General features: G+C 39.7%; 1 protein-coding gene across 7 annotated transcripts in view; it reads right to left on the bottom strand.

The window, feature by feature from the left end:
• Positions 1-289: 289 nt before the first annotated feature.
• The window catches only part of TADA2A (transcriptional adaptor 2A), a 44368-nt gene continuing 21744 nt past the window's right edge, over positions 290-22913 (bottom strand). For 5 of the 7 annotated variants that reach the window (XM_082440069.1, XM_082440072.1, XM_082440073.1 and 2 more), the window contains 11 exons: positions 22364-22521; positions 21312-21400; positions 19659-19731; positions 13744-13807; positions 12359-12402; positions 9225-9335; positions 7642-7713; positions 5480-5612; positions 4864-4907; positions 2659-2732; positions 290-1132 (listed from right to left, as the gene is read on the bottom strand). In XM_082440069.1, the coding sequence (XP_082296195.1) occupies positions 947-1132; positions 2659-2732; positions 4864-4907; positions 5480-5612; positions 7642-7713; positions 9225-9335; positions 12359-12402; positions 13744-13807; positions 19659-19731; positions 21312-21400; positions 22364-22521 (1048 nt within the window). In that variant the 3' untranslated portion in view covers positions 290-946. The remainder of the gene's footprint in view (positions 1133-2658; positions 2733-4863; positions 4908-5479; positions 5613-7641; positions 7714-9224; positions 9336-12358; positions 12403-13743; positions 13808-19658; positions 19732-21311; positions 21401-22363; positions 22522-22913) is intronic. The other 2 variants (XM_082440070.1, XM_082440071.1) reach the window with 2 other exon arrangements.

The following is a 22913-nucleotide window of genomic DNA, read 5'->3' as shown; positions in this document are numbered from 1 at the left end:
TATCTAGTGAGTTCCATATATGAAAAGGCTTTCCTTTTGTTTTACAAGTAGCTCTTATTGTAGGCTAGCCTTTCACCATTAAGAAATTAGGGTTCAAGTCTTAATCTAAGCAACACTGAGGTTAATTGCATCACCTCCATCCTCAGGGGTCTGGTATCCAGGGAAGCCAAGGGTGAGAATAGGGTGAGCCCAGGACACACATGTTAGCAGAGACAGTGCAGCGTGATGAGGCATGCACCCAACCCCCTAAGCGTGCTTTAGTGACCAGAATATTTGACACACCCACAAATTAAGTAGCAAAACATTTTAATCCATTAATTCTAAAAATAACAGAGACATTTTATATCCAGTGCCACCTCCTCAAAAGTCTACTGCAGACTAGACAGCCAGACTTCAACTTACAAAGCCAGACATTAAAGTTGAAGATGCAGTTTGGGACAAGACCATCATGGGGAGATTTTCCTCCTCTTTGCTAATAAACATAAGTTGTCAGCTTAAAAGAATCCTCAGACAGAAAGAGAAAGCTTTCTCTCTCTATAACCTCTTTATTTTAAATCTGTCTCTAATGTTTGAAGGCAAAACAGATAATCAGAAAACCAACCTCCCAAGCAAGTACAAGGATCTGCGCTGGACTCCTGGGACTAAAGACTGGTTCAGTTCTATTTCTACCAACACTGTGATGTGAGGTACTATGGTTCTTGTTTCAGTTACAAGAGGTGTTAGGAATGAATGCCCACACACAATTAATAATAGCTTATCTAGCACATAACTCTGCAGCACAATACCAACAACAGGAGTATTTTAAAGCAGGGTGGAGAAGAAAGTAGACATTAATACAACTTAAGGTTTCCTTTGTTCTTCCCCTCTTTTTACAAGGAGAATTCAGCTCAAAAACAAAACTCCAGAATGCCCGTACTGTCCTTTGGCCCACCAGGCCCGGAGAGCCTCAGGCTTTAGTGATGTATCCTTCTCGGATGAGGAAATCATAGATTTTCCGGGTTTTGTTCACGTCTATCTTGATGAGTGCTCTTGCCTGTGCCAGTCTCAAGCCTCCTTGCTTGTTACATTCGTTCAATAGAGCAGATTTGTATTCTAAATAGGCTCCTGGGACCAACCTCACCATCTGACAGAGCTGCAAGACATGGCAAATTTAATAAACATTAACATCTGTCATTCTCATAATTTAATCCAGCAGGTATAGCCAAAATAAAATGTAAAGAGTGACATCAACCTCCAACTATTTATAGGAGCTGCTGGTGGCTAGATCACATTCCAGTTTGTCTTTTCTTTGGAGAGAATACTCTCTGAAGACAGACAGAAAAAGGCAGAGTGTGATGCCGGGAGAGCTCCAGCACCTGTCGGCTGGCTCACCTGGATTTGTCAGGGATACAGGTCTGTGTCCTGAGGAGCGGTGTGGGGTAGAGGCCCGGCACCTTCCAGCTCAGCCAGTCAGGGAAGAGCCACAGGGCACCGTGCGGGCGGGGCTGCCGATACTTGGGTTCCCAAGTATCAATCGCATTATTTTTAGTATCGGCGTAAAGCTTTAGTCCCTGATTTTGTGATTACATTTCCTACTTTGGAGGGAGAAGAGATACAGAGACCTTGCTAAGAGGTCACTTTAACTGCTAAAAATCTAGAAAGCTGGCTCGATTCCAGTTCACCTGCCATTATCCAGAAATGAACAGCCTGAGGTTACCACTTTGTGGGTAAGGATAAAAACTGCTTGAAACTCCAGGCCATTCCACCCTTGATTCAGAATGGCAATGCTTCTTCAGCAATACTTGGATATAACATACACCCCCTTCTACTCCCAAACTAATCTCTACTGTTCCTACTGGGTAAAATAAAAGACTAATACTAGCGCCTACTCCATGACTTTTCCTTACTGTCTGACCTGAATTACTGATACGGAGTGGCAGATGAAGACACTGATCTTGGGAACCGTAAAACGAGCACATGAGGAACAAAAGAGGATCCTCCCTTGCAATGGACTTGAGAGCTGCGGCACATTCTTTTGACAGCGCTTGAAGATGACCCTTCTGAGGCTGGATTTAAAGTTTAGAAACGGCCAAAAGTAATATGAAGAAGACACATCCGGTGATTATAATGTAAAAGAAAAGTAGGTCATGGCTTTTTTTAATCAAAATTAATGTGTGACTATATATGATGATGAATTCCTCTTTTATGCTTATACACATACTATGGAGACAATTCAACAATCTTTTAAGTGATGGTCATATTGTTGGAATAACAGTAGAACTTCTGAAAATGCCCACTCTAATAGGAAATAGTCATTTTCATATACCAGTTATTTTAAGTTTGAAAAAAATTAAATTCATTGACATAAAGCACAGTACAGTATCTAGTACATGGTAAATGCTCAATAAATGATAGTTGCTATTATTTAGATTTACATCTCATATGTTCTTCTCTCAGGAGGTGAATGGTGGCTGGGTGATCAGGAAAGGAGTCCTTGAGACCTGCTGAGGTCAGCTCTTCAGCACCCAGACCTCTGGGATAGACCAGAGCTGTACATGCACGGGTGTGACATGAACAGAGCAAAACGGGTTTGATCCTCTAACATGTTTTTAATGACAACTCAATGAATAACCAGCCCCTACTCTCTTTCTTCTAACCAGCTCCCCTTCTTTTTGTTACCTCCTTTTCTTTTTCATTCAACTTCTCTGTACCAGGGAGGCCAGTGAGGTTCAAGGGCGGTGCACTTCGTCTACCTACAGATACAGACAGAAAAAGGCATGTATTTCATAAGAGCGACAATCCCTCAGGCGTAAAGTGTATAACGAAGTTCACCACAGTCAGGCCAGTTAGGTACAAGATTACTATACATAGCTGTATATATACACCTCAGGCCTCAGTTTATCTGGCAACACAGGTACCCCGATGTTCACTTGAAAATAAAAACGGTAAGCCATGTGCCCTCTGCTCTGATAAAACACACACATAATCACACATACCTCGGTGTCCAATATGGCTATTCTTCCTAAACCAGCGGGAGATTCTAAAATCTACAGCCCAGATGTCGTCCAGTTAAGAAAGGTCATACGCTGCCTGCCCTGACAGCTGATGAATGGAAATAACAACTCTGCGGGAGAGACATTTCCTAACCCTTGCCACTCTGCCAGCAGTGCAAGGCAAACATGGTGATTACCCACGTACCGTTCGCCTTGAGATCAAAGGCAGAGTGTTAGGCCAGCAAAAGGCCCTTATTTATTAAGTGAGGGAGTATCTGTTCCTTCCAAAGTAGCCCTGTTTACCTGAAAGATCTGCACAGAGGAATGAGCCACTATATGGCAAAGCAGAGGCTGAGGTGAACTCACACACCTGAGAAAGGAACCCAAGCATGAGGTCACTGCCCAGGATAGGAAGCCTGATGTGCAAAACCTTTTGGTTTTGTTTTGAATGTATACTTGAATGAATGGACTGAGTCAAACAAAAGAAAATGCAGAATAATACGTTACATTTCATGGGGGTTGCCGTTTAGGTGGTGGAGAGAAAGGGGATGGACTGTTGCAGCCTGCTGTACTACAAAACAGACTTCTCTGTAATATCAACAAAGGGGATGAGGGCTCCTCCATAACCAACAGGCCTAGCCGTACCCTAAATGCTCAAAAAGGGAGACTACAATCATTTGGTGCCTCACCAAAGTTCCCAGGGGCTGGGTTACGATCAGGGATCCAGGCTTCCAACTCTGCACTACCTTAGGAGCAACTCAGAGCATGAAGAGGAGTAAGGGGTCGCCTCAACCTAAACACAGGGGGTGAGGAAGGCAAATGCCCGCCTAGGACGCAGCAAAGGGCAAGCGCGAATGGTTCAGAAAACACAAATACCAAAGGAGCTCGGTCACGTCCATTCATTCCTTTTAATTAGCCAGTATTAAGTTATTTGTATTTCTGTATTTAGATTGGGGAGGGGTTGGATGTAAGAAACTTAAAAACTTGGATTTAACTGTCTTGGCTATTCCCTAAAAGACACTCTTTTCTCCTTTAAATATTAAGAAATTATTACTTGAAACAAAGGAATAAATGAAAAAAAAATTATCATCCATAAAGTCGTCTTTTCTGAGCCCTGTCTAGATCCTGAATCTGACAGATTGTGAATGGGATCACAAGGTCTGTTGTTCCAAGCTTCCAAAAAATGGTAAAACTGCAAGTGGGTCATCTTTTTGCCAAGTCCAATCTGTAATCAGTGGAGCAGTCTGTATGTTCTGACCAGGGGAAGTGGCTAATCTACCATATGGAGCAGGGGTGAATGATAACCAAGAAAACAGGCAAAGAAACACCATGATCTTGGACCAGAGTTCCACAACTAATACCACCCCAAACTACCATTCACTGATTACCAAGAACCAAGGATTACCAGATAGCATATGGCTTAATCTTGCTCTGTAAGCTAACCTCAAAAGACGAAATACCCAAAGAGATAAGAAATAGAAATACCTTAAGTCTCCAACTTATAAAGAAAGTCTTGCTTTTCTGGCAAGTAACATGCTTCTTTGCTCATATAGGATACAAAGCCTCTAATTATCCCCTGAGACAAATCTCAAAGTTTGTGGTAGACAGAGTCATAGTAAACTAACTGCCCACGAACGTTGGTAAAATAGAGAAAACACCTGTCTGGAGTTCTTTCTTCCCCTGTCTTTGTACTCCAAACCTGAGGAAAGTCCTGTTTGGCCATGAATATTCTAAAAACTTGCTTATGTTCATAAATTGGGATAACACTTAATTACCATTCCTCTGCCTAAGCACCCAGCTCCCACACAGGCTGAAGGGATTGCTGGGTTACCATAATTCCTAGAATGAAAACTTCACAATCAAGACCTGCTCCAGCCCAAAAAATAATTACCTGAATTGGAAGCCATTGGTACGGAAGGACTCAGGCCAGAATCACTACAAAGAAGAAGAGGAATTTAAACTTATATCACATCAAAGAAAGCCATTTCCAAAAGCCCATGTGAGACTGGGTGACACTTATCAGGTCAGTTACTTTGAAGAGAAGTAATGAGACAGACTGTATTATGTTTTACAGGATATCCCAACTGTACTACCTAGGAAAGGAAATGTGTTCCAGAGAAGGAAATTGCTTGGACTTGTTAAGAAGAGTTCTTGGCCTGGCACATCACAGAGACCATTCATGGGGAAAGGACAGGAACATGATTCTTTAATGAAAATCATACCAATAGTTACAGAGGGAAAAAGAAAGCATGGGGAGGGAATTTACTAATTAAAAAAAATAAGGTCAAAGTAGCAAAGTAGGATTCTAGGAGGCCAGTTATGTTTCTCAAAACTGTCAGTACGGTACTGTTTCTGAGACAGCCTGCTAAAATTTTCTCAATTCTTCTAGTCACCCAATTATTACTGCCCTGCCATGTAGGATAGGGTGCCCACAGAATTCTCTGAAAATACAGGTAAAGGCCAAATCCTCCAAGAGGTTGCTCCTGCCCCCTGGACTAATTCCTCACATGTCAGCCTGCCGGCGGAGCCACTGCTGGCAGGCGCTACTGTCCTGGATGTACTGGAGGACCTCCGAGAGCATAGTGCGTTTGAGGCGTTCCTCTTCTCGAGTCTTCTTGAGGTGATCATAGGTTCTGGCACCTGGAGGTATTAAAAAACACTGCAGCTACAATGACAACGCAGCAGAACTAACCGAAGAGCTTCCTAACTCATCAGCAAACTTCATCTTCTTTTGTCTTTAATTTAAAAATTTTTTTGGCCGTGCCGTGAGGCTTGTGGGATCTTAGTTCCCCAGCCAGGGACTGAACCCCAGGCCCACGCGGTGAAAACGCCGAGTCCTAACCACTGGACCACCAGGGAATTCCCAGTCATTTTAAAATTTCCTTTGCAAAACTGCTTCCACAATTATTTTTCTAAGAGCAAAGTCATTTCCCCTAGTTTGAAATCCCTTTTTTGACAAGAAATAAAAATATTTTTATCCTTTTCTACCTTTAAGAAATTTGGGGGAAAAATCCCCAAAACAGAAAATTACAAGGAGTCCCTCATATTTCCATCCCCTGAAAGTAACTTTTAATATTGTCATATTTACTTCCTGTTCTATATTTTTCTCTCCATATATTTTTCCAAGTCACACAAGTGCTATACACATACATTCTCCTTAAAAACCAGTTAGAATTACAAATAAAAATAAATCCTCATTGACCAGTACTATTCCTTTCCCCTCTTTCCCAGAGGCAACCAATATCAGGTAACCCAAACCTGGTATCAGAGTCTTTATACGCATCTTGCTAAACAGTTGCATAGTGTTTTCTACATGTTACAAATGTATACAGGATCCAAAATCTCACACCAGTGGGTTTCAAACCGTGTTCCACAGAGGCCCAGGATACCATGAAACTATCTCAGGGATTACGGGGAAGAGCGAGGGCACCAGCACATACCAGTGGTCCTGTGCTCCACACATGACCTGAACCATCAGACTTCAACCAAAGTAGTTCTACTTTTATCTTATTTATGGATTAGTACCCCACATAAAATTTCATTTTGTAAACTGTTTCCATTGTTAGAAATAAAGAGCCATTACAGTAGGCTGAACTCATACCCACAGGGCTACATCTTGTGAGCAGTGGGTGATAGCTTTCAAACAACAGGAAGAAGGAGGAAATGCCGAAGATCATTCCAACAATAACAACAAAATGACAGAAACTGTCATTTACTGAGGATTTACTGTGTGCCAGGTATTGTGCTATGTTTTCATGCATTATCTCTAACTTAATCCTTTTTTTAAAAAAAAAATATTTATTTTATTTATTTATTTGGCTGCACTGGGTCTTAGTTGCGGCACGCAGGATCTTTAGTTGTGGCATGCGGGATCTAGTTCCCTGACCTGGGATCGAACCCGGGTGCCCTGCATTGGGAGCGTGGAGTCTTAACTGCTGGACAACCAGGGAAGTCCCTCTAATTTAATCTTCATACTAACTCTAAGAGACTTGGAAAATTGAAATGAACAGAATTATAGATCTGGTGAAAGAACAGCCAGAATTCAAACTCAAGCTGTCCAAGTCTAGACCTCAGCTCTTAACTACTAACACAGACTACCTTCCCTTATGACCTGGCTCTACTACAACTAGCTCCTTAATCACTTTAAATTTTAGTCTCTCCATTAAATGAAAATAACAATAAGTTTGTTACAAGAATTAAATGACACGATCCAGGTGAAGTGCACAGGGTAGGGCCTGGTGCATGGTAAACTGTTAGCTGCTATGAATATAATTATCACTACCTCAAGTAACTGGGATGCAAGCGCCTAGAACCAGTTGAAGCTCCCTTAATAAGAATGATCAGACTATGCATCACTAAATTTAAAAAGGCTGAGGCTAAAAATTGGAATACAAAATCCTTTTTTTTAGAGACCGCAACAGAATCCTAAACCTAAAACGGCATCTCTCTTTTCTCTGTGTCATAGCTTTTATTTCACCTCAGATAATCCATATCATGGTATTTTATAAGGATTAAATAGGTGAAACTTTATGGGAAAGATTGAAAACTCATTCTGAAATGTGAAAGCTTGTTTAAAAAAAAAAAAATCCATGGCACCTCAAACAGAGACACCCTCTATGTGTTTGGAAGACCTGCCCTCTGATTTAGTGTGTAGCTTAAGCATACTTACTACAAAAATTGGTAATGCCTGCTGTCCTGTATTCCTGGAGCCTCTTGATTTCCCTTCGGAGTTCGAATTCCACTGTTTATACCCCCGAAAACAACAAAGAAGAAAAATTGGAAAAACAAAATCAACATTAATGAGCACTTTAACTGTTGAATATTTTCAGTAATTCTGCCTTCTATAAAAGACTGGGCAATTCCATTTGGGGAATCCTAACTGTTGCTAATATCTCGTTAGAAATTTTACCCAAGAGCTGACAAAAATGTACTCCAGCTGTCTTTTGGCTTCTGTCTCCAGCTGTTTCCTAGAAAACTTATAGTGAACTGGTTGAATTCATTTAGCTACAGAAGTAATGAATATAATTTTTTAAATCACCAAGTTTCCCTGCTCTATTTATTCTCTGTTAAAAGTTCTAGTCACAAAACCAAATTCTTTTATGAGACCTGTCTCTGGTATTACTTGATGTGGCCCTTTTGCAAGGGAAGGACAAAAGCTCTGTGCTTCAAGTCCCGGATAGTTTCTTTACAGCTTTTCTCCTATAGGAACAAAAGAGCATTGTGTTTTCCATAAACCGAAGATTTCTGCCTCCTCTGAGCACACAGATCATGTTGCACTGCTTGGGTTATTATGTGATAGAACGTTCAAATTTGGGTGCTTTGAAACAGAGGATGAAGGAAGCAGCTGGACAATCCATGGGGTGTCGTTCTCTGGAGTGACACTTAAACCAGGGATGGCACAAACTGGGACAGGAAGTGAAGGATAAATCACCCAGGATACATCACACAAAGAATGCCAACCGAACAGGGTGTCTGGTGAGGACAACCAACCTGGCTCAGATACATGCCTACAATGTCATGCAAGAAATGTCTGCACGATGAGTACAGGATAAGAGCCTTCATGAAGCACCTTCCCAGAACTCAACTTGGGGGTCAAACACCTGTCTCTCATGAGTAAAGGTATAGACTTAGCCCCCAAGTCCAGATTGTTTTATAGTCTTACTGCCTTACTGCCTTAACAACTTCAATTTTTTACAATGAGAAATCAAATGGGAACTAGATAGAGCTCTCTCAGGGAAAAAGACAAGAAAATGATGGAAGTACTATATACTATCTCGATGAGTCATCCAACTCTGTCCCCACTTAAAAAACTAGTTTTAATACTAGAATAATTATGAACAAAATAATATGATTTGCTTCAAAATAATCCAGTTGAGGATGGGAGGGGAGTGGGTGGTAAAGATGAAACTGGACTGGCCACGTGTTGATAACTGCTGAACTTGGGTGATGGACACATGGGGGTTCATTATACTATGATCTCTATTTTTGCATGTATTTGAAAACTCCCATAATAAAAAGGGGGAAAAACTACTAAACTATTGTTTATCTGAGGGGAAAACAAGCCACTAGGCTTCTTAAGCTCTCTTCTCCCACCCCCAAAGTCCCCAATTAATCTCATAGTAATAAAGTGGAAGAAATACAAAAAAATCCACTTATTTATTTACAGAACTCCACATAAAACACACCAATATCTCTCCTATTTACATAAACACACACACACAAATATTTGCTCAAGGTTAAAAAACCACCTACATGCATGGCTTTCAATGAACTTGTCATGTTCCACCGGCCCCACTATCCTTGCAAATCGCCTCATTGTTTCATAAAGGTCTTGGACTTCCTTGGGATACCGCCGTTCCATTACTACAGAGAAAGTAAAGAATATAAAGATCTCTAAGTTTTCTGCATTTTTTTTTTTTACAAGAAGTAAAATGGAAGAACATTATTCCTAACCTCATATGACTAACTTACCGATGACAGGAAGCAAACTGGAAAGCTAAGAATGCAGCACACTAATCATAATGATAAGAGAATCAGGGTGACTATGACACAGAGAGGTTGTTATCACTGGAGAGCATCTGCACTGCTGAGCACCCTGGAGACCTCCACACCTTGCTGTCTCTTGATCTGTACAAGGGCAGGAAGTACTGGCAGTGACGGGAAAGATGATTAGATCATGTGTTCTCAGAAACAATGCGGGGCAAAATCTCTGGTATTAACTTCTGCAGAGGGCTTCCCTGGTGGGGCAGTGGTTAAGAATCCGCCTGCCAACGCAGGGGACACGGGTTCGATCCCTGGTCCGGGAAGATCCCACGTGCCGCGGAGCAACTAAGCCCGTGCGCCACAACTACTGAGCCTGTGCGCTAGAGCCTGCGAGCCACAACTACTGAGCTCACACGCCACAACTACCGAAGCCCACGTGCCTAGAGCCCGTGCTCCGCAACAAGAGAAGCCACCGCAATGAGAAGCCAGCGCACCGCAACGAAGAGTAGCCCCCGCTCGCCGCAACTAGAGAAAAGCCCGCGCGCGGCAACGATGACCCAACGCAGCCAAAAGTAATAAACAAATAAAATAAATTTTAAAAAATAAAAAATAAAAAATAACTTCTGCAGAACAAGGGAAGTGCAGACATACTAATTCATCTAGAAGAGGTAGATTAGCCTGGAAAAAGTGTGATCTCTTGCACGCTCCACCAAAAATAAAAATCTCTGTAACTGCATATCCTCAAATGAGGCATTTATTTCTTCACTTTCTACATGGGTCATTTTGCCTTTCTTTAAACTTAGTTAGGTACCACAACTTAATGTACTACTAATGAAGTTATATTTTGATCACTATGATGGAAGCGAATGGTCCAATATGCCATTTGGGATACCCATGTGGGTCAGCAACTTTGAGCATCGCTACTGACCAAATTTCTAATAAAAAGAGCTATCAGCCAAAAGATGGGTAGTAAAACCCACCAACAGTAACTGGTAGGCTGGAGCGGCCAGGAACTCTCGAACTGCTACTCAGCCATTTCAATAAGAGTAACTAGGCTAGTTTAGTCCACTCTCAGGCTAAAGATACAGGCTATCACTTATGACAGTTACTTAAATCAAGTCCTCTTTTCAGATGAATCTCTTTCTTTGCAGGAGAAATTCTTGCCCATAAATTCTAGGAGCTGATTTGATGGGCAGCCACAAATTGATTATTTTCACCACCAAACCCCCCGCCCCCCTCTACAGGGATAATACAGAAACATTTGGAGTAAAATTTTTTAATTTGATGAAAAAAACTCCTGTGCCTACGTACTAAGGTCACATGCACATGCAGTATAATGGCAACTGAAGACCTCTCAAACCACAACGCACATACCACTTCTTTCTCGGAAGCAACAGAGCTTCCCCTCAGCTCTGTATGTAAGAAATACAGTTAAAGGAATAAAGAGGCTAAACTGACCTCTGTCCACAAGCTGAGAACAGAATTTATACAAGAGTCAAGGTCTACTATGTAAAGGTTAAAATCAACTGACCTATCGTGGAAAGCCCAGGAATTCAGACAAAGGAACCCACTACTGTGGCTATCAGAACATGACCAATTATTGTCTACAGAAAGGGCAAGGGAGATCTGACCTTGGGTTATTTTTGCAAACCCACAGCTCTCGATGAGGATGTGGTTAAATAGGCAATACTGTATACTGCTAGAAGGAATATAAATTGATAAAACCATCTTTTAGGAAACAATCTGGCAGCATGTGTTAAGCATTTTTAATAACCATATTCTTTGACCTATTTAATTCCACTTCTGGGAATCTATCTTAAAAAAACAATTTTAAATACAGACAAAGCTTTATTCACAAACAAGTTTACCTTAGCTTTATTTATAATGATTAGAAAAACACTGAAAATAAGCTAAAGATCTAATAATAAGACAGGTTAAGCACGTCATTATATATTTATGTATCTATACAACATATTATGTAACTATTAGAAGTGACATCATCAAAACACCATAATGTGTGTAATGGAAAGTGAAAAAATAAAGGACATAAAATGTAACCTACTTATAACCATGACTCTATTAACTGATACTTAACCCAAGACTGGCTGACCTGAACCCTCCTGGCACAGAGTGTCAAACCCTATAAGATTCTATCAATTAGCGTATGAAGCACAATCATTAGGTACTTTTACAAAAAAAAAGTCTTGTGACATACAACTATTATAAACATATATAAATATTGCAATTATTATGATATCATCATTCTTATGTTCTGAACAAACTCTACAGTGTAGAAGAAGAAAAAGTACAGAGACTCTTTCCGCCCAGCATAGGTTATCGCCAAATATTTAAAAGTAAGGTCAAAGTTAGCAATCATTTAAAAATCATAGGTTTATTTCATCATCATACAATGCTAATGTCTTTTCTTGTTTGTTTGCCCCGACCATGCAAAATAAAGCTATCATTTTCTGTTAATTTTTTTCCATAAAAATATTTTCACAACCTGATGGTCAAAGTTATTTTATATTTAACATATAATTCCAAAACACAACCCTATCCAGTTCCAGAAAATGATCCATTAATATTCATGCTTTAATTACTATACTAATTAAAAAAAAAAAGTATTCTCATGCTAGTGTTATTGACCATATATTAATGGTTTGTAACTCTTACGATGCAACAGAATTGCCTTGAAGACTTTAAAAAAATACAGATGCTGTAGCTGTACCTCCAGAGATTCTGACTTAATTAGTCTGAGGTGACTGTCAGGCATCAGAATTTCTAAAGCTTCCTAGGTGATGCTAATATGCAACTTTGATTAAGAACTACTGTCATAAATGATTTGTTTAAAACTATTCAATAATGTTGGGAGAAATTTTCAAATAAGGAAAACTATTACTTACACTGAAACTTTCTAAGGTTGATTAATCCATGGTCTCTTATAATTCTAGAATGAAAAACATATATATGATAATCAGTTTCACATTTAACAATGTTTTCCACACACAGCTTTCATTAGATATCCTAAACACTGCAAGGGGGAATACTGAGGTCCAGAGAAGTCACTCCCCACAAAGTTCTGCAGGTCAGTAAGTCTCTAGCACAATTTTAGGCTCTCAAGCATCATATATTTTTCCTCTCCTTGGGCACTGTAGATTCTCAATAACTATCTGCTGGATGAATGAATAGATCAATAAGCACTCACAAATACTGAAAAACACATGTCTGTAACTTAAGATGAAACAGAAGGGAATCTGTGTCCATATCATCTATTCAGCTTAGGGAAATGATAATTGAGAACAGCTGTTTAAGGAAAATCTGTGATCACACACTCAACATTTACAACTGTACATTCACAGAATGCCTTGAAGCTGTTTGAAATAAATCTTGTGCATGTTTAATGGAAGGTCATCATAAAACATAAGATCTAATAGCGACCTCAACTACTGAGCTCTACCACACTGTCTAGCTCTAATTCCGTGTTTTAAGCAAAACAGAATTTAGGTAAACCATGCAGTGTTACGTGTCTGGAACCTCTGATTTATACAGGAGGTATTCATGACTAGCAATGAAGCTTCTCACAAGAACAGCTGGGTAATCTTCTTCAGCGCTTCTTAGAAGCTAACTCCAGACACGCAGAGAGTAAGCTTTACTTTAGATCATGTCTTGGTCCCTCCAGAGTGCCTCCCAAGTCCCATTCCTTTTTCTTGTTGTGATGCCACTGTATCTCTAGTTATTAACACCATGGTAACATGCCTACACATACATACACACACACCCTCCGCATACCCTTCTCTGAACTGTTAAAGTCTCTGTAATCCAATAGGGGTTTGGGATCCATAATTTCTCAGTCTCAATGTATGTTTTTTGTTCTGTTGCAAAGAGAAGGAATAACCAAGAGTGACTGAAACTTGTTCATAATTTCTTTGAAATCCTTGTATATAAAAGACTTCTCATAAAAACTGAGCAGTTAGAATAGAGCATTATTAAGCGTAACAACTTAATAATATCTTGAATTTTTCTTGTTCCTTTTTTCCTTAAAACAGTGTATCCATATTATTCATTGGTCACCAAAACATCAAGAAAGGGTAAGGAAGGAGGAGGTTAAAAAGCAAGAAAAGGAGAGGTATTATTATCTCCTTTTAACAGATGGAAAAATTGAGATCCAAGGAGGTTAAGTGTATTCCTCAAGGTCCTAAGATAAGCCCCAAGTGGAACTTGTTCTTATGGGCTATATGTGGTCAATAGTCCAAAGCCAAAAGAAGGCAGGATGGTTTTCTAGACTTACTTTTTTCGCCTTTGTCTCTCCTTTAACCTGGAATGATAGATATCTACTACAGCCATCTTCAGAGCTATAAACAAACAAACAAACAAACCCTTACATATAAATAAAGCCAAGACAAGAAGAAATCTTTTGCCCAAGCTGTCCTAAACTTTCAACCTCATACTGCTAACTATTCCACACTCACTGGTCTAGGAAATCTGTCTCTTGGAAACAAAAATACCCTAGGATAGTGAATTTCTATATCAGTAAATTACAGTAAAGTTCTTTTTTCCTAAGTATATGTTTATATGGGATTACGCTATAGATAACAATTTCTGCTTTTTCCTGAACATCTCTTTTGACCATGTTTTGCTATGTATATTATTAGCTTTCATGTAACAGTTCAACAAGGAATCTGAACTTTAGTAACACATGGACTAGAAATTACATCTGTTAGAGTTTCAGATTAGAAGAAAGAAATACCAAAATCTAACATGCTGAGCTATGAGCAGATGTACTACATCTGTATATAACTTCAATCACTGGGAAATGACCAGGAATACTTTATCCAGGCCATTCTCCCTTGGGTCTGAGATAAAAATACCATAAATCCTAGCTGGATGATCTGAAGAGATGAATGACTGTAATACTTTTTAAACTTTAAGTATTAAAAAAAAAGTATTAACTATCATGGATCTTTTGCTCATTTCTAACAAGTTTAAAAATTTAAACAACATTGCTTCATTTTTCCTCATAACTGCCCACAAACTAAAAATAATTCAATAATATCAGGTCCAAGATTTAAGGCAATGGTTTTCAAACATTTTTTTCAGGTTGCAGAACTCTTTCTATAAATGAACTCTTTCTTGATTTACATGTGTTCCGTATAGAAGCATAGGTACCACAGAATGCCCCATACCCTGCCAGTGTTTCCTAATACAACCGCTGGGGAATGATAGGCTCTAGAACGCTGTGCCGGTGGAGATGCACTTTACGTAACTGTGTGGTGGGAGAGGAAGGAGGAATGGGGAGAAGAGGAACTGTCTCTGACATGCAGTACAACCAAGTACAAGTTTTATAGTGGACTCTACCTTTACTTCTTATGAGAAAGAGAAATTAGGACGTCAACAGTTCAAGGCAGAAAGAGAAGCAAATAAAATAGCTAAGTAAATAGTTAACATCTACTGAGTACTTATCATGTTCCAGGCTCTTTAGGTGCCTTATCTCGTTTATCTACTCAATAATAAGATGAATTCAATAGGAAAGAAACTACCTGAAGATCCTGTGGAAGTTAGTGCTAATTTTGACAAAATATTTCTGTAATTTTTCTAAGACACTAACTTATCATGTTGTTTCTTGAGATTTGTGTGGGAATGACTTAATTAAACAGAAAAAAACTGAAGAGACTGTGTTACAAAAAAACTCTATAAATAAATCCTGCTGATAAATGGCTCTGGTACTTGATCATTTCAGTAGTTTAAACTTGTACAACTGGCTCTGGAGAACAAAGGGAAGGAAGGGAACACAGAGAAACAAATGGGAGAAGAACTGGAATTCTCCCAGAGAAAAATTCATAGTTGAAGCTCTCCCTTGTCTTTATGAAGCACACTCAGATAGCAGCAACTGATTATAAGATCTTAACTGCATGAATAACCCAGGGAGGACCACAGCACAGCAGGCAGAACAGAAATGAGAGGCAGACACTGAAAGAATGAGAGTCACAGGTTCATATTCTACTTAAAGTGACTGGAGGGTCTAGTAAAGCAGGCAAAGACCCAGAGCTCCTTAAAAACAAATAAACCCAAAGCACCCATAACCTCTCCACCGATGCCAGGCCTCTGAAATCTCAGTTTTGGGGGATGACTAGTCTCCCTGTGATCACACTGGGGACTGATAACAAAGTTTCCAAACGGCTGGCCTTAAAATATTTCAAGAAGTGGGCAGAAGTCAGAGGCAGCTCCTTCCCACTGCAGTGTATTTCTAACATTGTTCAAAATAGCTGGCAACATGTTTCTGTTTTCCTGACAGAAGGCACTTACTGCTTGCTTGGCAAGAAAACCTACTCAGAGGCCTTAACTGCAGGGAAGCCAATCAAAATCCCTACTGCAAGCACACAAGCACAAACCTGTGACTCAGGTATTCCCCAGAAGCAAAGCTTTTTAAAAGTCATTTCCCCCCAAAGATTTTGGCCGAGATGTACACAAGTAGTGCTACGAAGGAAAGACAACCATGTGACCTAATGGTTAAAGTCAGCAACTAGGAAGCCTTAGCCAAGTCACTTCACTCCTTTGTGCATTTCTCTGAAAGTAGAATGGGAAAATATCGATTTCCACTTCTCAGGAATGTGGTTAAGCTATAGAAGATAAAAAATGTGAAATCTAAAAAGAAAAAAAAAAGGTTCAAGGTTGTAGAGACATTAAGTATAGCACAGTATTAAAAGCATGGACTCAAGATGGCCCTGCCACTTTCAGGTTACCTCTTGACCTCAGGCAAGCTACTTGAGATTTCTACTCTTCTACTCCTGAATTCTCCCATCTACAAAATGGAGGTAATAGTAATAACACCTAACCCAAAGAGTTTTGTGAGGATTAAATGAGTTCATGTGTGTCAAGGACTTAAATGGTACCTGGCAAACAGTAAGTGCTATATGTATTAGCTATTATTATTAATAGCATTTATGTCTAAAAAGTCCTAAACATAAAGCAGCCAAATCACCATCAAGGGAAGGGCACTGCCAATAGGTAGGTAATGGGCACAGTGACCAGGCTGGGCCTCTGATTGACTAATTGTTAAAGGCTCTAAAGGCTGACAATACGGACCAAAGAAAGAAAATTTGGGGGGAAAAAGTGGGGGAGTATCCACATCTGGCCAAGGAATTTTGCTGAAATTGGCTTTCCAAATAGAAGGAGAGTAAACTGCTCTAATGTGCAACCCTGAGAAGTGCTGAAAACACAGGCCCAGTGCAGAGGAAGGAGCTCATGATGCCTCTTGCTTACCTGGGTTATGGGCCAGCAATGATTAGAAGATGCTGCACCCAGGGCTTAGCACCTGTGAAACTCTGAGAAAGAAGAGTCCACAAAATTAGGAGAGATTTTCCCAAATGAAAGCAGGTGGAGAGCGATGTCCCCTAAGGAAAAGGAAACTATGCTGTGTGTCTGCACTGACATCCCACAACATGCCACAGGGAGCGCCGAGTTACGTCTTTTGCATCTCTCCATCTGGACCAATAATTTCTGCTTATTTCAATAAAATACGAGGAGGTGTCATTTAGGGATCTCAGAACCTCCTTATTTTCTTCCTTCGACACTACTTCACATGCAATATCTTTTGGGGGCCCATTCTGAAAGACTTCTGGTATGGTGGAATGTAATTACATGTCCCTCCATTGTGTCCCAGGCCTCTATCGTGAACCATTTAAACCCCCTTTATTAGACAAATCCCATGAATCACAGCAAAAGTCTTGGGTGAGGAAAAGAGCTTCATGGCATCACCCAATCTTCTAGATGCAATCTCTCTAGGGGATGGGATACAAAGCCCAGGCAAACAGTTTACTTCCTTCCAGTAGTTGTAAGTGAGGAAACATAAAAGGAATGTTATTAATGCTCAGTGATATTAAGAGTATAATGGTACAATGGAATGGCAATAACACCAATCTGAATTATGTACCACCTTTCATTGGAGACATTCACCCTGACTAATCAGCATCATCCGTTCTTTGTTGGCCAGGGACACAAAGAAACAGCATGCAAAATTCCAAGGACTTGCCCAAGACCACAGTGACTCAGAAGCAAGCCTGAGGTTGAATCACTGTCCTGATGTGCACAAAATATGTGTCCCTCTTTCTGTTCTAGGGGTGCATAAAAAGCTCCTTCTCATTCCCTCCTAGTTTCCTTGGGCTCCTAGTCCCCTTCACTGAGAGTTCCAGGAGAAACTGCTGGAACAAAATGTGCCCAACTGGACAGTGGGTCATACTGCCAAAGGAGCTAATGTGAGAACTTAGAGCCATAAACAAAGCATCCCTTTGTGGCACCAGCAAGTCATCCCTTTGATCTCCAGTCCTGCCAAACCTCTTTAAGACGCTATCACCTTTTAAAAAGCACCCATCTAAACATCTTACAGCTCACTACTAGACAGGGAGGGAAAGGAGACGCAGGGATTATTATATAAGCGCTGTTAAAACTACTTATGTATAACAATCAATAACTGATTCTTAGTTCAAATGAATTAGAATCAAATAACTTAAAAGGCTGTAGAAACTGTAGAAAGAACACAAATAACTAAAGTATGTTATAGGTTTGAAATGCTAACTGAAATAAAACTTGCTAATCAATTGCTTCTTTTTGATTTTTTTTCCTTTGGCCCCCACTTAATTACAGAAAGGACCATAGGTGCACCAGCAGAAACTGCAAATCATGCTTCCACAAAGGATGAAGAGTGAAATTAAATACCAACCATTACTACAGTTTTCTTAATAATGTTGAGGCTTAAGAATGAAGACCTTGGATTAGGGCCTGGAGAAGTGATTCAGCAAGTCCCTTACATAGTTGAGCCATGACTGACATTAGAGATTTTGACTTTCAGAAGTTCAGTACTTTTGAATAGTATCTAAAAGAATGATATTTATGAAACTGCTTTTTTGCATTCTGGATAAGAAAGATACAAGCCAGGAAACAATACCATTTTAATTAAAGCTGGTGTGTATGATGAGAAATACTGAATGGCAACCTGCACACTGCCTTCAAGAGAATGAAACACGAGGTGAGAATAGACAATAACATGAATTATCAGGGTTGAAAAGCAGAGATTGACATGGAAGACTGAACAAACACAATGGCTCTAGTGAATGCTAAAGCAGTTTGCTTTAAAGCTTTCCTCTTTTAGTTCAATCTACGTCACTTTGACTTTCCTTAAAGTTGTGTGGGAGAAGAGAAATGAAATTTTGCAAAGAAAACTGCTCAAGAAATATGTAGAGAAAAAACTCTAAAGGTAAAATTTTTATGAGGACTCTTTCTTGGTCCCAGATCTGATGTAACAAATATCTAGTCAGCTCTTCTACGGAGAGAAGAATAAAACTCCCCTTCAAGTGACAGGGGACCAGTTAATGCAACATGAAAACTTGATTTAAAATTCAACAAGGATTCTAACTTGCCTTTCCTACCTGGGATATACATTTAAGAAAAGCAATGAAGATGTTGTTTAGGAAATACAGAATCCAAAGGAGCATTATTCACCTACTGCATCACCCTCAATTCTGGGCTGAAATGAAACAGAAGATTGGGGATTATTTTAAATATGTAGTTCACTGAAAATGGAAAGAAGGAAAAAAGGACATTCACTGAAAGTCTAACCATCCACTTTTAAAAGGCTTGTTGGCATTAGCCATTTACGTTATAACAAAAGAGTTGACATAAATCCTTAGAGGGTTAATCTTAGATGAGAATTCAGAAGTGCTAAAAATTCAACAGTTCTGAGAAACAAGAGATTTCCAATCTTGGTCTAAAAACTCTTGAACTTCCATTCTTTTCCCCTGTTATGGGAAATTTTGGGTAACAAATTATAGTGAACATCTAGTATCAGCAGTTGTTACTGAAGTCCCAAGGTCTTCACCCTGATTCCCTTTCTTTTAAGGAGGCAGTGAGGGCCATTTAACCAATTACCTCAGTGTAGGCTTATCTCAGCCAAAAGAAAGCTCACACAGTCCAAGGGATGGGATATTCCCAACTACCCTTATATGATCAACATTCTCACCATCATCACAAAGGATCTGTCTCATTATGGTCAAATCCCAGCAACAGGGTAAGTTCAGCAACTTAACCACTGTAATTTGAGTCCCGTAAGGGGCAGGAGACATGTTTTATTCATTCTTATATTTCTAGCACCCAATACAGTGTCATCACAGTTTGCAATCAATAAAAACATTGGCTGTAATAAAATGTTACCGTGTAAAATGTCCGAGTCATCTTCAACAAAATCAATGTCTCTCAAGTCCCATTCTGCATAATTGTCAAATTCCTGTTTGGGGAAAAAAAATTCCCACCTAAAATCCATCAGCTTTGAGTAATGCCTTTACAGGAGCCATGCTTTAGAAGCAAATGGCAAATATATAAACAAACACTTGTTAAAAAGTACTGAATGGGGTACAAGGCCAGGACAACTGTCATAAGTAAATAAGTCATGGGAAAAAACTGAGAGGCTTTCAGGCAGCAGTGACAGCAAAAAATGAGAAAGTTATAAGTCCGGGAATAAAGCCAAACGTATTGTTCTAAAAACTAAAATTAGTCTGTTCATGAAATCTAACTCAAGAAAATCTAACTCCTACTAGCCCTTCAACAATTGGGCTGGCCAAAAAATTCGTTCCGGTTTTTCGTAACATCTTACAGAAAAACCCGAATGAACTTTTTGGCCTAACCAATATTTAGGTAAGAAAACTGTTGGTATTAATTCATCTACCTTTTTACCACCATCTAGGGCTCTATTTATCCCATAATATTGCTTACATAGCTCAATGGGTAGATTTGTTCATGTTCTATTCAATGACTACAATCTGTAGGGGTAGTGTCTCTGAGGTAGCTCTACAATAGCAGCTGCCATGAACAAAATGCTGACCTGGGTGTGGCTAGCAAAATTGTTTGTAGTTTGCTAAACTTTAATTACCTCCAAGAGTACTATAATTGCGGATTAGGTGATAAATCAAGAGACTTGTGACTACATTCACATGGCTTTTAACTCCATGGCTGAATGAAGAACATGTAGTTTTTATACACATTCATCATTCTTTATAAACTTGTGAATATAGTACAGAGGTCAGCAAACTACAGCCTATAGACCAAATTCAGCCCACTGCCGATTTTTGTAAATAGTTTTACTGGAGCACAGGCATGCTCATTTGTTTACTATTATCTATGCTGCTTTTGTATAATAATGGCAAAGTTTAGTTCCAAAGGAGACCTTATGGTCTACAAAATCTAAAATATTTACTATCTGGACCTTAATAGAAAGTTTGCCAACCCCCTGATATAGTACAACCTCAAAACCCCCTAGATGTGGAATGAAACTTAAGAAATAGGTTTTTGGGGCTTCCCTGGTGGCGCAGTGATTAAGAATCTGTCTGCCAATGCAGGGGACACAGGTTCGAGCCCTGGTCCGGGAAGATCCCACATGCTGCGGAGCAACTAGGCCCATGCACCACAACTACTGAGCCTGTGTGCCACAACTACTGAAGCCCAGGTGCCTAGAGCCCGTGCTCCGCAACAGGAGAAGCCACTGCAATGAGAAGCCCGTGCACCGCAACGAAGAGTAGCCCCCGCTCCCCGCAACTAGAGAAAGCCTGGGCGCAGCAACGAAGACCCAACGCAGCTAAAAATAAAAATAAACAAAATAAAATAAATAAATTAAAAAAAAAAAAGAAATAAGTTTTTGCTCTGAAGAACTTTTACCTTTCTAAAAGAAATATTTACAAATGAGAAAAAGGCACTCAAATGGAGAAAATGTGGCTCGACAAGTTACAGTGCTATGAAAATCTCTTTTTAGTGGTATGGAACCTATAGGTAAGAGATATAGCCTCATCCTAAACAAAAACAAGTTTCCCTTACCTCAATGAAATCTGCTCGAGCTGGCATGTATCCTGCCATGTCCCGAGAAAGCAAGGAGTCAAAGGTAGGTCTGGGAGGGTCATCTGTAGCTGAAAGAATTTAGTTTTTCTTAGTTACTTAATAAAATACTGGCATAAAAAAAGTGACACAAAGAAAGTCCTCATTTAGACTCTGAAATATTTTTGTTTGGAGAAAGACAGCGTCTGAGAGGATAAATAAAATGCAAGAGATTTTTATAAAGAAAAAGTAAAAAAAGATCAAGTATTAATGGAAACAAACTGATTTCTTGAAAAGGAAACTAAGACTTAGGGAATCCTCTAAGTAAATACAGAAATTCCCTCTTATTTTTGCTTTCCTAATATGAAAGAAAATCAAGGATCTTTTCTTCAGTATTACAGAACTTAAGTATTTACCCTGTCTGCTTCAGCTCCCTTACCCCTTAGGACCAATCTCAATTTACAAATCCCATCCAACGACAGGCAAAAAACCCCACTGGATTTGGAATAAGCCAGAATTGAGTCCAGGCTCTACTGTAACATCCACTAGTCCCATGACCTTGTACAAATTATTTAACCTTTCTGAATCTCAGTTTCCTTGTGTGCAAAACAAAAGCACTTGCTCTGCCTGTCTCACTGGGTTGCCATGAGGAAGAAATGGTCTAAGGCATTTGAGAACAAAGTGCTAACATCCAAAGGGCTATCCAAATAGGAGGTATCATCAGGTTCTGAGTTAGTCACCTATGAAACTGTTTCCAGAGAGTAGGAGGAAAGAGGCGAGGAAAGAAAAACATTCATATTTCATTACTCGTGCTCTGGGAGTCATTCAGAAAAGATGTCCATTTATAATTCATCATGGGTTTGGTTATGTTTTGTTAGAAGACCCATGAGTCCCTAAGTCACATGAGATTTAAAAAAAAGAAAACGAAAAGTTCGCTATTATTACCACAACCAAGTGAACAAAAATAACAAATTGCTTCTTGGACTTAACACTGAGATGATTAATTATAATGAGCTGAATACTGGGCTCTCTTACTGATACAGGGAGGTACTTACAGTGAAATGGAATGGCTGTGTCAGCAGTCTTTGCCTCCTCTGCTTGCTTCAGGTTTAGCAGGGTAGATGCAAACAGAGGGTTATTGATGAAATGCTTCATGTAGTGCTTCTCACACTCCTCCTTGGTCTTGGTGCACATTTGATTGGCTACATCCTGCCTAGAGTGTGGAAAAGGAGAGGAGGAAGTAGCGCTTTCATTTATACATAATGGTCAAAGCATGGTTTGTTCTTTCCATATTTTAAGTCCTACCTATATAATGTCTGGAACTTGACACCTCCAAACTGATATCATGGAGCTATCAGCAGAACATTGAGACAAATATAAACATAGTACTGGTGCAATCTGATGTCCCAAATCCTGCTATTCCGAGATACAGAAACAATATTTAAAAAGCCCTTTCCTGGACTTCCCTGGCGGTCCAGTGGTTAAGACTCCGCCCTTCCAATGCAGGGGGTGCGGGTTCGATCCCTGATCGGGAAACGGAGATCCCACATGCCGTACGGCATGGCCAAAAAAATACAAAAATAAAAAGCCCTTTCCTTTCTACCA

This window comes from Balaenoptera physalus (assembly GCF_965194825.1).
Source record: "Balaenoptera physalus genome assembly, chromosome: 20".
In the NCBI taxonomy this organism is placed as follows: Eukaryota; Metazoa; Chordata; class Mammalia; order Artiodactyla; family Balaenopteridae; genus Balaenoptera; species Balaenoptera physalus.
Note: the sequence above shows the minus strand (reverse complement) of the source record. Positions and strands in the feature narration are given on the sequence as shown.